The sequence below is a fragment of the Schistocerca gregaria genome, chromosome 2 (genome assembly GCF_023897955.1).
Source record: "Schistocerca gregaria isolate iqSchGreg1 chromosome 2, iqSchGreg1.2, whole genome shotgun sequence".
Taxonomy (NCBI): domain Eukaryota; kingdom Metazoa; phylum Arthropoda; class Insecta; order Orthoptera; family Acrididae; genus Schistocerca; species Schistocerca gregaria.
This window is the reverse complement of record NC_064921.1, coordinates 507,228,948-507,243,862: the sequence shown is the minus strand read 5'-3', so window position 1 is coordinate 507,243,862 and position 14,915 is coordinate 507,228,948. Positions and strand designations below refer to the sequence as shown.

Here is a 14,915-nt window from a genome sequence, read left to right as displayed (position 1 = left end):
CGGGAACTTTCCCTGTAATACATCCTACGTTCCTGTAGCCCTCTTGGCTTCAACCTTCGTTAGTCACTGTCCTCACCCATCCAGCCCTTTCCCTGTCCCCATTCCAACACTGTACAACCGTTATTCCACCATCACACCCACTCTTCTTACTTCTCTCCTTTTCCACCACTCCTGGGGGAGAGTGGTGGACCTCTCCTCATGTCTGCCATCTAACCTCCAGCACTTCACTGTCTGCCATCCCTACCCTACTATCCCTCCCGCTCCCTGCTGCAGCCTCCTGCTTATCTCCACCCAGTTGCCATTCCCATCATGCACGAGCGCTGGTGCTCGCTGTGTGGTTTCAGTAGCCTGAGACTGCAGTCGTATGGTGAGTAGCAACTTTCATTTTCATAATACTGTTACATTTCCCTTTTTAAGTTTTCCAACATACTTGCCCAATTAAGGGATCTGACGTTCCACACTCCGATCAGTAGAACACCAATTTTGTTTGTCCTGATCGCGCAGTCCTCCTGAGTAATCCCCGCTGGAGATCCGAATGGGGGCTAGAGATCCAAATGGGGGCTATTTACCTCTGGAATATTTTATCCAACAGGATACCATCATCTTTAACCATACAGTATAGCTGCGTGCCCTCGAGAAAAATTACGACTGTAGTTTCACCTTGCTTTCAGCAAGGCCATTTTGGTTGATGTTACAAGGCTACATCAGTCAATCATCCAGACTTTTGCCCTTTTCTGAAACGGCTTCTGCTCCTCTTCAGGAACACTGTTGGTCATTGGAAGTATCAGCAATGCTCAACAGTGCCTTAAGATATTGTCTAGCATTGCATTTAAAGTTAATAGTGTTGTCAACAATATTATGAAAAGATGACACATTGAGTTGCAGACAGGTACAGTGAAAAGACTGAAACATTTGTGCCTTCGGCTAAAGCATTCTTCAGAGTGGACATTGGTGTTGTCAGTTTAGTATGCAGCATGAAATGGTGGACCATATAAATGCAGGGTATTATGAATCTGGTATTGAACTAAACATTGCTGTTGGTTTCGGTCTACTTGAAGAGGCCAGTGGAATGTGTACAATGAAACACAGTTATTTGGTGGGTACAAACTTAGGGCCTTATGTGAAATCAGTATTAATCTCTCTTAAAGTCGGTATTTGTAAAATGGATTATCTCATAAACACTGTAGAAGCATGATAGAATGGAGAAAGGAATTGGATTAACCAAATACAACCATTCAAAAACAGAGATGTGAAGATGGTCTTACATCGTTTTAAATGTTTTTTGCCATGCTAAGATAATGGAAGCTCAAAGAAGATGGTGGCATTATAGATTAACGAAACAGTCAAGCTGTCAGCTGGTCAGATAACTGAATTAAATGACAAAAGATCTGGAAAGGCAAAGAGAAGACTATTAGGCATAAAGCAGTGTAAATGAGTGTATGGAAAGATTAAAAGACATTGCAACAATTTGAATTGCAAGTTACTGAAAAGAGTACCATTATTGTTTGTATGTTGACATTTTTTATGCTACGCTGTTTGTTAATAACTCCAAGATAAAAAAATAGTTGTGTATATGCAGATTATTTTATCAGGCAAGTAGCTGCTTTGATGAAATTTAACTTACTTTGTCAGATAGCCTCTAGTTATACATGAAATTTTCATGAAAAAGAAGCATTTAAGGCAAATTTCTTGCAAACACAGTTTCACTTGCCCTGCTATTGCACACTGATATGAGTAATCATGTTTTCATTCGGAGAAATTAGTGCACATAATAAAATATGAATGCATGACAGGTAGGCTTCACAGAGCCTATATATTGTGACTTTGGAGAATAACTCTTCAGTATATCCATTTGTTCCTGTTTCAGCAGAAATGGCTCATTTAGGAAGTGTGAGAAATTGTGTAGACTGGCTTAACTCCAATGAGGCTACTAAGAGGAAGGTATGTATCTTATATATTCTAATCACCTTAGTCCATTAGAGCGAGGAATTAAAACTGTGTTCCTGTTTCAGAATGGCATGAAACAACTTCGTGATTTGATGAATGATCAAACAATACTGCAAGAGTTAAACAATTCATCAAGTTCCAGTGATGTTAACTGGACACACATTTTTAGTTCAGCTCACAATTTACTCATAAAAGTATGTATGTATAATACGGCAATAACCATTGCAATAAACTTAGTGCCACCATTGTAATATCTTACACACACACACACACACACACACACACACACACACACACACACACACACACACACACAGAGAGAGAGAGAGAGAGAGAGAGAGAGAGAGAGAGAGAGAGAGAGAAAGAAAGATTGCTGAGAGGTTTACACTTAGTTGTGGTCAGTGACAGGGGGGTGATGTATATTTAAAAATGTTTATAAAGCTGATAATTTATTAACTAAATCCCTCTGTGAAAGTAGGCTATATATAGACTAACATCTATTTGTAACTCAGAAATATATATTCTCTATTTGTAGAAAAATCCCTTGTCCTCAGTTTATTTATAAATTATAAAGTGAGGGAATAAACTATGAAATGCAATAGAACACGTGCTGGTGTAATTTGTGAATAGAATTAAACAGTTACAATATTTAATGGCTCTTTTCGCATATAAGTCGTAATCAATGCTGTGTGCTGTCAGTTGTTAGGTACTTGAAACTTTTGAAAACTTTAAATATTAAAAGGGTGTTTACGCTCACAGTTCTCCCCCCATGAACCATGGACCTTGCTGTTGGTGGGGAGGCTTGCGTGCCTCAGCGATACAGATAGCCGTACCGTAGGTTCAACCACAACGGAGGGGTATCTGTTGAGAGGCCAGACAAACGTGTGGTTCCTGAAGAGGGGCAGCAGCCTTTTCAGTAGTTGCAGGGGCAACAGTCTGGATGATTGACTGATCTGGCCTTGTAACAATAACCAAAACGGCCTTGCTGTGCTGGTACTGTGAACGGCTGAAAGCAAGGGGAAACTACGGCCGTAATTTTTCCCCAGGGCATGCAGCTTTCTGTATGATTAAATGATGATGGCGTCCTCTTGGGTAAAATATTCCAGAGGTAAAATAGTCCTTCATTCGGATCTCCGGACGGGGACTACTCGAGGATGTCATTATCAGGAGAAAGAAAACTGGCATTCTTCGGATCGGAGCATGGAATGTCGGATCCCTTAATCAGGCAGGTAGGTTAGAAAATTTAAAAAGGGAAATGGATGGGTTAAAGTTAGATACAGTGGGAATTAGTGAAGTTCAGTGGCAGGAGGAACAAGACTTCTGGTCAGGTGACTACGGGGTTATAAACACAAAATCAAATAGGGGTAATGCAGGAGTAGCTTTAATAATGAATAGGAAAATAGGAATGCGGATAAGCTACTACAAACAGCATAGTGAACGCATTATTGTGACCAAGATAGATACGAAACCCACACCTACCACAGTAGTACAAGTTTATATGCCAACTAGCTCTGCAGATGACGAAGAACTTCATGAAATGTATGATCAAATCAAATCAAAGAAATTATTCAGTGGAATTCGGTAGTAGGAAAAGGGAGAGAAGGAAACGTAGCAGGTGAACATGGATTGGGGCTAAGAAATGAAAGAGGAAGCCGCCTGGTAGAATTTTGCACAGAGCACAACTTAATCATAGATAACACTTGGTTTAAGAATCATGAAAGAAGGTTGCATACATGGGAGAAGCCTGGAGATACTGACAGGTTTCAGATAGATTATATAATGGTAACACAGAGATTTAGGAACCAGGTAGGAACCAGGTTTTAAATTGTAAGACATTTGCAGGGGCAGATGTGGACTCTGACCACAATCTATCGGTTATGACCTGTAGATTAAAACTGAAGAAACCGCAAAAAGGTGGAGACGGGACCTGGATAAACTGAAAGAACCAGAGGTTGTACAGAGTTTCAGGGAGAGCATAAGGGAGCAATTGACAGGAATGGGGGAAAGAAATACAGTAGAAGAAAAATGGGTAGCTTTGAGGGATGAAGTAGTGAAGGCAGCAGAGGATCAAGTAGGTAAAAAGACGAGCGCTAGTAGAAATCCTTGGGTTACAGAAGAAATATTGAATTTAATTGATGAAAGGAGAAAATATAAAAATGCAATAAATGAAGCAGCCAAAAATGAATACAAACGTCTCAAAAATGAGATCGACAGGAAGTGCAAAATGCCTAAGCAGGGATGGATAGAGGACAAATGTAAGGATGTAGAGGCTTATGTCACTTGGGGTAAGATTGATACTGCCTACAGGAAAATTGAAGAGACCTTTGGAGATAAGAGAACCACTTGTATGAACATCAAGAGCTCAGATGGAGACCCAGTTCTAAGCAAATAAGGGAAAGCAGAAAGGTGGAAGGAGTATATAGAGGGTCTATACAAGGCCGATGTACTTGAGGACAATATTATGGAAACGGAAGAAGATGTACATGAAGATGAAATGGGAGATACGATACTGCGTGAAGAGTTTGATAGAGCACTGAAACACCTGAGTCGAAACAAGGCCCCCGGAGTAGACAACATTCCATTGGAACTACTGACGGCCTTGGGAGAGCCAGTCCTGACAAAACTCTACCATCTGGTGAGCAAGATGTATGAAACAGGCGAAATACTCTCAGATATCAAGAAGAATATAATAATTCCAATCCCAAAGAAAGCAGGTGTTGACAGATGTGGAAATTACCAAACTATCAGTTTAATAAGTCACAGCTGCAAAATAATAACGCGAATTCTTTACAGACGAATGGAAAAATTGGTGGAAGCCGACCTCGGGGAAGTTCAGTTTGGATTCCGTAGAAATGTTGGAACACGCGAGGCAGTACTGACCCTACGACTTATCTTAGAAGCTAGATTAAGGAAGGGCAAACCTACGTTTCTAGCATTTGTAGACTTAGAGAAACCTTTTGACAATGCTGACTGGAATCATCTCTTTCAAATTCTGAAGGTGGCAGGGGTAAAATACAGGTCGCGAAAGGCTATTTACAATTTGTACAGAAACCAGATGGCAGTAATAAGAGTCGAGGGACATGAAAGGGAAGCAGTGGTTGGGAAGGGAGTGAGACAGGGTTGTAGTCTATCCCTGATGTTATTCAATCTGTATATTGAGCAAGCAGTAAAGGAAACAAAAGAAAAATTCGGAGTAGGTATTAAAATCCATGGAGAAGAAATAAAAACTTTGAGGTTCGCCGAATACATTGTAATTCTGTCAGAGACAGCAAAGGACTTGGAAGAGCAGTTGAACAGAATGGACAGTGTCTTGAAAGGAGGATATAAGATGAACATCAACAAAAGCAAAACAAGGATAATGGAATGTAGTCGAATTAAGTCGGGTGATGTTGAGGGTATTAGATTAGGAAATGAGAGACTTAAAGTAGTAAAGGAGTTTTGCTTATTGGGGAACAAAATAACTGATGATTGTTGAAGTAGAGAGGATATAAAATGTAGACTGGCAATGGGAAGGAAAGTGTTTCTAAAGAAGAGAAATTTGTTAACATCGAGTATAGATTTAAGTGTCAGGAAGACATTTCAGAAGGTATTTGTATGGAGTGTAGCCATGTATGGAAGTGAAACATCGACAAGAAGAGAATAGAAGCTTTCGAAATGTGGTGCTACAGAAGAATGCTGAAGATTAGATGGGTAGATCACATAATTAATGAGGAAGTATTGAATAGGATTGGGGAGAATAGAAGTTTGTGGCACAACTTGACCAAAAGAAGGGATCGGTTGGTAGGACATGTTCTGAGGCATCAAGGGATCACCAATTTAGTATTGGAGGGCAGCGTGGAGGGTAAAAATCGTAGAGGGAGACCAAGAGATGACTACACTATGCAGATTCAGAAGGATGTAGGTTGCAGTGGGTACTGGGAGATGAAGAGGCTTGCACAGGATAGAGTAGTATGGAGAGCTGCATCAAACCAGTCTCAGGACTGAAGACCACCACCACCACCTCAACAACAACAACAACAACAACAACAACATTCACAGTGACAAAATAATCATTGGCAATCTTTCGTGTTTTACATAATTCTTTTTTCAGATATTTTTACATGTTGTTAGAAAAATTCAGTGTGTTTTCATCGCATATGAGCGATCCAGATTTAATTAATTTTGCACATTTTTTAACTTCATGTAAAGTTGCCATTTATTATCAGTGAAGATATTTATACTGCTAGGTTGTTGTTGTGAATTGAAAGTGACAGATTGTTTCATTATTCTTTGCAGGAATCAGAAAAAATTAAGAGTGAGGAGAGAAAAGGAGCACAAAGTTCTGCTGCTGTGTGGAGAAGGAACAGCTTGAAAAATGACTGTGCTAGTTTGGTAGTTATTATTGTGAACAAGGCGAATCAAGGTAATTTAATTTAAATTAGAGAGAGAGAGAGAGAGAGATAGAGAGATAGATAGATAGATAGATAGATAGATAGATAGATAGATAGATAGAGAGAGAGAGAGAGAGAGAGAGAGAGAGAGAAATATCACACTGTACAGGCCAGAAAGAGAGACCTGCTTTTGAGTTGCCAAAATGGGAATATTCAAAGGCAGATTCTTAAAAATCCCAGTCATGGTAAAGGCACTGAACATATAAGTTTCATATATTACATTTGCTTGGTCAAATGCAAAAGGGCAAGGCAAAAAAAAATTTGGGAATTTGCCTCAAGAAAGGAAAAGTTCTGCGAGACCTCTGCCTAACACACAAACGAAATTTTTTCCCAAGCACACATACCTTTAAACTATGCATAAAATATTTTTTTCTTCCATTGGTTGAAGAATAAGTATTTTGTGAGCAACTTAAAATTGTTTGCCAGGCAAGAAATGTCATTTATGAAGAGTATGAAAGCTGCAGATCACCATACGTCTGAAATGTTCCCTGGCTAACAAAAAGAGTTAGTTATAGTTTAAAGCAGCATTAGTCAATGCTGTTCTTAGAAATTTATTTCCACTAACTTCATTCTTTGTTGATCTAAGATTTTGAGTGACTTGCATGTATTTTATGCAATTTTCTAACTGTCTTTTTCTTCAGGTAAAGGGACTGCCAGTTTCAGGAGTTTATCAGTTTTTGTTTCTTATGTTGTTTATCCAGTTCAGCTCATTCTAGTTTCACCAACTGGGAAACAGATGGTCCTTTTATGTGCCACATGAGGTATTGCTTTGTGGCACTTAGTGATAATTTGTTGCCATACTAGAAAAGTAGGTGAAACAACTGATAAATGGGTGATATTTTCTATATTAGAAACTCTTGTTTTCTCTTCCCATGCAGTTTGAAATGTGGGACATGGAATGAGCTTTAACATGAACTTTAAAGGCCCTTAGATATGGTTTTTAAGGTTTGTGAACAATGGCAGCAGAAAGTTTTTGTCATTGATATGTTATCACTGTGCCTCAGTGTGTGGTCAAAGTAAATTATTATTTCAAAAATCAAATATAAGGGGCAATCAGATGGAAATGAGACCAATGTAAAACAAGTAAATAAACTGTTTTATTATTTCAAAAGTAATCTCCATAACTGTTAATTCATTTACCTCACTGTGAGACATGGAAAAATGTTAGTGGTTGTCTACAGAACCATAATTGTACCCAGTGTGAACCTCTTCATTTGAAGCAAATCAACAGCGATGAATGTCATTCTTCAGGGCTCCAGATATAAGGAAATCATATGGGGAGAGATCAGGACTGTGTGACTGATGTTGAAGGGCTTCCTAGCCAAAGTTGTGCAGCATAGTCGAAACACTCTTGCAACATTTACAGGAATCATCCTGCAACAAAACAATTCTGTTTCAACAACACTGCAGAAGTTTCGCTGCAAAGCCCTTACACATTTCATGTACAGTCCTAATTCTCCCATGTAATTTTCATATTTTAGACGTGCATGTCTGGGTACAATGATTGCTCCGCAGGCAACCACAAACATTTTTGATGATACTATCTTGTCTCTCAGTGGATAAACGTATTAACAGTTATGGTGATTAGTTTTGATGTAATGAACTGTTTACTTATTTTTCCTCATCTGTCTTGTTTTCATTTGACTGTCTCTTATAGCATGAAATTGAAAGACTGAAGTTATATGCATGCTATTTACTTTCATAGCAACTAATAGATTACGTGTATTTTACTGTTCAGTCTCAATTGCTCCTGGTGGAAAAGTATGATGTTATGGGATGCTTTTGCCTAGGAAGGAAGACAAAACAAGTATTTGCTAAACACATACTTTAAGTTGCATGTTTACATATTGTGGGGACACATTTGTTTGGAGCCCTCATTACAAATTCAAAGTTTTGAAATTTGATCCTTGGCTGGCCTTCATATATTTGTTGTCTTCTGCATCTGTTTCACCTACTAAATACTCTCTCTCTCTCTCTCTCTCTCTCTCTCTCTCTCTCTCTCTCTCTCTCTCTCTCTCTCTCGGTCTGTGTGTGTCTCTCTCTCTCTCTCTCTCTCTCTCTCTCTCTCTCTCTCTCTCTCTCTCTCTCTCTCTCTGTGTGTGTGTGTGTGTGTGTGTGTGTGTGTGTGTGTGTGTGTGTGTGTGTGTGTGTGTGTGTATGGGTGGGATGTTTTCTTTTATTGACTATTTAGTGAGCTGTTGTCAGACTGGGGGAATATTATCTTCAGTAGGGTGGTGGTTGTTTAAGTTCTGTAACACTCAAACTACAAGTCTTTTTTTCCGCCTGCATTTTACTCATAAATGAAAGCCTGTTCAGAAGGTTTTGCTTTGTTTTTGCTACCTGATTCGTTCAACTGCTCTGTTTTGACAAGTTGAATTGTACACTTTTTTTTAAATAGATGTTGATGGATGTAAATACTTTTGAATGAATAATTTCAGCTGATACAGAAATGTTGATATTATTTATGAAATAAATAATTAAATAAATGATTACAATATTAAGTATGGAAATTGATAGTCATAGGGAACCCTGACAACATTTTTCATTTAATCCTGCAGTGTGAACCTGCTCACACTTCAATATTGTCTTTCATATTAGATGCTTACGTTTTGAAACCAGTTATGTTAGTTATGATCTTTGTGAAATATTTGTTAGTTCTACATTCCATTGCAAACATGCCATTAAGCTTACAATGGAAGAAGTTTTTGTTACCATCTTCTACAATAAATTTCATGAATGTTTGTTTAGTTTCTAGTAATTTGAATCTTTTTCATGGTCTTTTTAGTATTTGTATTACATTTGAGTTACAAGAGGTAGGAATTCTAAGTCTGAAATGTTTAGTTTCTTAAAGCATGAACTGTTCTTCCTTTGTCTTATAATTACATGGGCGCTGTTGCAAGCAGACAAGGGCAATGATTTGGCTGAGAGCATATTATCTTTATTCTGTGTGGATGTAAGCCAAAACTCGGAGTTTCTTTCACTTCTCGTCTGCAAATGTGTAGCCTTACAGTATGTACGTACTTACCTTGCTCCCATGGCATTTTCTCTTTCTTGGGGAATGGGTCTAAGGATCTTCAGGACATGTGAAAAATGTACTGACTCATCTCATCTATTTGGGAAATAGCTTCTGCTCTGTCTAATTTTCATCTCACTGTAGGAAAGATTATTAGATGTCTCAATAGGTGTGAGCATCAAAATGACATGATATTTTGGTGTCAGATTGATCTGAAATTGTAAACTATTATGAAAGTCTCGTGTAATGTTGTTTATTAGATCTATGAAGGGATTTCAAAATGTAAGTTACATATTATAACTGCAGGCCAAGTAACTTTTATTGAGTGCTACACTACACTTCAAAATGACACAGATTCATTACACTATTTTTCAACATAGTCAGCAAATCTGGGTCTGAGTGTTTCACTTACTGTTCAGTCCCATAATGATAAAATCTACTTCTTAGTCATAGACCCATTTGAGACCTGCTGTGTGAATGACTTCATTGGCCGGAAATATGCAGTTACTGTAAATCAATTCTTGATTGCCTGGACATTGTCATCTATATTCAATGTCAATACCTTTCCTTTCTGACCAGCATTACTCATGTTTATGCGGCCTTGGCCAAATTGTTGGCACAATTTCCTTGTGGCTGGACACGACACTCCGTTTGGTCCACATACCTCCGTAATTTCACAGTGAATCTGTGTGCAGTTTAGACATTTTGCTCACAAGAATCATACTAAATGGTCTACGGCTAACACGAAACGTGCTCTCTTCTGACAATGCACTGTTCTTGTTGTACAGCAGTCTTAGTGTGGGATGACACTTAAAACCCCATGGTAATATGTTGGTGTTCAAAGCTTAAGGACAAAAGTAACTTTCACATGGTGTATCACTGCTAAATAACATACGAGGTGTACAACTTTGCTTCCGCCGTTTGCCGATAGGTGGCGACAACGGTAAGTAGCGGTCGAAAGAAACAGATCGCAGATGTCAGGCTGTTAGCTTGGACCTCAGTGAATGTAACCTCATCCAAACATAAGTCGATTTGTGTCTGCATCATAAAGTTGTTCTTGATTGAAAATGTCAGTTTACGAGCCTAATTCTCGTCATTTTGCAGGAGGTGTTACTGTTTTGTTTCAATATGAAGAAAAGAGTGGCTGAGTCTCATCGAATGCTCTCAAGTATGTATGGCAACGACGCTATTAGTGAAAGAACGTGTCGTGAGTGGTTTCAACACTTCAAGAATGGTGATTTTAATGTAGACCGGCATAGTGGTGGAAGAGATAATGTTTTTGAAGATGCAGAGTTGGAGACATTGCTGAGTGAAGACTAGAGTCAAACTCGAGAAGAATTAGCACAATTAGTGGGAGTGACACAGCAAGCCATTTCAAAACATTTCAAGGCTATGGGCATGATTCAGAATGAAGGAATTTGGGTTCTGTGTGAGCTAAAACTAAGAGACGTTGAACAGCATTTGTGTGTTTGCGAACAGTTTCTTCAGAGGCAAAAACGGAAGGGATTTCTGCATTGCATTGTGACTGGGGGTGAAAAATGGGTTCATTATGATAACCCTAAAGGCAAAAAATCATATGGATATCTCGGCCATTCTTCCACGTCGACAGCCATACTGAATATTCGCGGCTCCTAGATCTAGCTTTGCATTTGATGGGACCAACTCTCCGTTGTGTACTACGAGGTGTTAAAACCAAGTGGAACAATCACAGGTGCTCGTTACCGAAAGCAATTAATGTGTTTGAGCAGAGCATTAAAAGCAAACAGTCGCAATATAGCGATAAAGTGATTTTGCAGCACGACAACGCTTGACCCCACATTGCAAAACAGATCAAAACATACTTGGAAATGTCAAAATGGGAAGTCCTACCACACCCACCGTATTCTCTAGACATTGCTGTCTCTGACTATCACCTGTTTGGATCAATGGCACACGGTGTGGCTGACCAACACTTCCGATCTCATGAAGAAGTGTCAAATTGGATCGATTCATGGATTGCTTCAAAAGATGAACAATATTTTCGATGTCAGGTTTGTACACTGCCCAAAAGATGGGAGAAAGTAGTGGCCAGCGATGGAAAATGAATGATACATGTGTAACAAATTTGTTTCATTGAAGCCTCAAATTTTGGGGAAAAAAACGGCAGAAGCATAGTTGTACATCCTGTAATTCGATCAAACTTGGACCATACATAGAAAGAATTGCTGCAGTATATTACTTTTATTCAAATACAATAATTACACTGAAGTCACAGTAATTTATAATGATCCCCTGGGCATTACAAATGGTGAGACATGGTTCTTAATAGGGTGTGCGGTCAGCATGGACGACAGTGCATGCTCTGTGCCTTGCTCCCATGCTGGCTACAATGTTGGTAAAGTCCGTCTGATACTGAGTAAGATCATCTGCAGGCTTATTTGCTGGCTCATGTGACAGCTCTTTTCTCTGTTAGCTGGCTGCCCTGCAGGGAGGTGTGCACGTTTTCCATGACAGATCCGATGCTGTTTTTATTAGAAGGCCTAGTAGCGTTCCCTGAATGCTACCTGTACTGGCCAATCAGGAGTCCTGTTGGGCAACTGACATTACAGCTTGAAGGGCAGAAACACTCAAACAATGCCATTTAACTCTTAGGACCAAACAGTATGTCACACACATGCCGGCCAACCTGTGATCTTTCTGAAATTGTTATAAAGGAACTGATGTTGTTGTTGTTGTGGTCTTCAGTCCTGAAACTGGTTTGATGCAGCTCTATATAGGAACTATACTGAAAAAAAATTATTTTCGCACATCTTAATAGTCTCATTCATGAGCTTCGTGTTGAACTGCCTATTATTTCGTTTATGGTCATATTTACTATGATATTTCAGGATTAAGTAAACTACAGCAAGAATATCAGAAAGTTTGTGATGAGAAATAGAGGTCACTATGAATTTGATGTTTGGTGCATGTTAGGTCATACGTTGCTGCATATGAAATGTAGCTTACATACTGAATATTCCTTTAAACTTTGAAGGGTATTACTATCTATTACCAACTTCAAGAAAATGGGCCGTATATAAAGCAATTTGTCCAGAACTGCTGCATCAGCGAGAAAGCCATAATGAAATATTCACAAAATTCCTCGTATCTCTTAAACGGTTTCAGATATTCAAACAAGATTTTAGGACATGATAGTTCGTGTTGTTGAGAATATTTCACCATATGATTAATATGCGAAACTTGTATAACTAGCACAATACTCAAGTGACTACAGAGTTATTCAGTGAACTAACATAATATTTAAGCGCCATCAATAGCTGGTGAAATGAGAATCAGTGTGAGTATGGAACAATTTATGTGAGAGATTACAGTTTTCTATTGTACTAAGAGTGGACATTTTCATAAACTATTGACTTGTCTTTCCATTATTTGCTGTTTTTATGATGCTGTCAAAATTTCAACTGCATTAAGATTATTGAGATGAATATTTACAAACTCAGCTGTATTTTGGAGAAAGAAACCAATTAATGTGCAACAGAGAGACTTATGTATTACTCAGAACTCGTCACTGATAATGTTTCCCTGAATAAAAATAAAGGTGCTGATAAGTTTGGGGAAAATAAATTGCTACTACTGTTGAAATTTTGGTGGAATACCTTACCTCAGTGTATTTTTAATAGTGAATGATATGAATTGAAACTAGGCAACAAATTTATTGGCTTTCGTAGATTTAAATGTTTTCATATTTCTCAGATGATTGAGATACATAAGTAAATTCTTTGGCCAGTTTGTTCCAGTTATTCATTACTAAAAACACACGGAGCTATGGGATTCCATTAAAATTTCAAAAGAAATAGTGATTTATTTTCAACAGACTTTTTACTCCCTTTATTTTTCTTCAGAGGGATGCTGTTATAGACAAGTTTTGAGGAATACATAAGTTCTGTTGTTGCCACTTTCAAATCTGCTTCTTTTTCCAAAACACAGCAGATTTAGTATTCATTTTGCAAACATTCTAATGCAGGTCAAATTGTCACAGAATCCTAAAACGGCAACTGATGAAAGGATAAGTCAGTAGTTTATGAAAAAGCTCATTCTCAGTACAAAAATAAACTGAAATTTTTTCACGCATACTGTTAGATATCCACAGTAATTCTCATTTCTCCAGTTACCGATGCTCCTTAAGTATTACATCATTTCACTGAAAAAATCTATAGTCGCTTGAATATTGTGGTAGATATGGAAGTATCGCATATTAATCATATAGTGAAACATTCTTCTCTTTGCGTACTATCATTTTCCAAAATCTTGTTTCACTGTCTGAAACTGTTTGCGAGATATAAGAAATTCTGTGAATATTTCATTCTGTCTTTCTCTATGGTGCATGAGTTCCATGCTGAGAGTCACATTGTACAATGTGTGAGAGTTCAACATGTGAGGCAGCCATGTTTGCCATCTAGAAAAACTTGAGGTGAATCTTACTAGATGTGTGAAACGAGTTTAAGGAATTCTTGTGGTAGGACATTCCATTCCTCTGCCAGCACTATTTCAACTGCTGGATGATTGTTAGTGATTGTGAACATGCTGAACTATGTCTCTTTAACTCATTTCACACTTGCTCAAAAGGGATTTAAGTTATGGGGATGGGCATGTCAGTCTATTCACCGAATATTCTCTTGTTTCAGCAGCTGCTCCACCTGCACAGTCTGATGCAGTCACATGTCGTCGTCCATAAAAATTAAGTCAGGGCTGAATGCACCTCTGAAAAGGTGTGCATAGGGAAGTAGTACATTGTAACAATTAATATTGGCTGGAGAGTGTTCAAAGATTTGGAGGTCAGCATGGTCATGCAACATTGTTTTCCCATACTGTGACACCTGGGCCACCAAAACAATTGTGCTACAAAATGTTCCTGAGTACTCATTTATCCTCGTATGGCGAGAGGTAGAGACAGATAATGTACCCGGGAATGTTGTTGGACATTATTTTGTTGGCAGTCCAGATGTTGTGGTATGGGAAGGCATAATGTTGCATGGTCACACAGACCTCCAGATCTGTGAACACATTACATGCACCAGTCAACATTATTGTGACACTGTATTCCTTACCCAACTGCATCTTTTCAGACATGCATTCAGCCATGAATTTTTGTGGATGGCAAAGTGTGACCACATAAAACTGCACAGGCTGAGTAGTTTTTGGAACAATAGGATATTTGACGAATGGACTGGCCTGCCCATTCAGCCAACTAAAAGCCCATTGAGCACATGTGGGATGCATTGGGGAGGTGTTTTGCAGCATGTCCACATGCGCCAATGACCATCTAGACATTGTCAACCATGCTGGTGGAGGAATGAAACATACCACAAGAATCCTTGCCAATCAAGTGACCAGCATAGAAGGAGGTTGCAGAGCATGCATTACTGTCCATAGTGATCACACACCCCATTGAGAACCATGCTGCTGCCCCTCCCCCTTTCTTTTTTTTTTTTTTTTAATTTTCAGGAGATCATCATACATCATAGCAACTTCACTGTAATTATTGT

The 14,915-nt window shown here is 38.6% G+C and overlaps 1 protein-coding gene across 3 annotated transcripts in view; it reads left to right on the top strand.

Annotated features, from left to right (window-relative positions):
- Nucleotides 1-14,915, top strand: part of LOC126328921 (serine-protein kinase ATM) — a 458,551-nt gene that overhangs the window by 15,946 nt on the left and 427,690 nt on the right. For 2 of the 3 annotated variants that reach the window (XM_049996079.1, XM_049996081.1), the window contains exons 2-4: nt 1,871-1,941; nt 2,013-2,141; nt 6,223-6,349. In XM_049996079.1, coding sequence (XP_049852036.1) covers nt 1,873-1,941; nt 2,013-2,141; nt 6,223-6,349 — 325 coding nt within the window. In that variant the 5' untranslated portion in view covers nt 1,871-1,872. Of the gene's footprint in view, nt 1-1,867; nt 1,942-2,012; nt 2,142-6,222; nt 6,350-14,915 lie in introns of all 3 variants that reach the window. The other variant, XM_049996080.1, reaches the window with a different exon arrangement.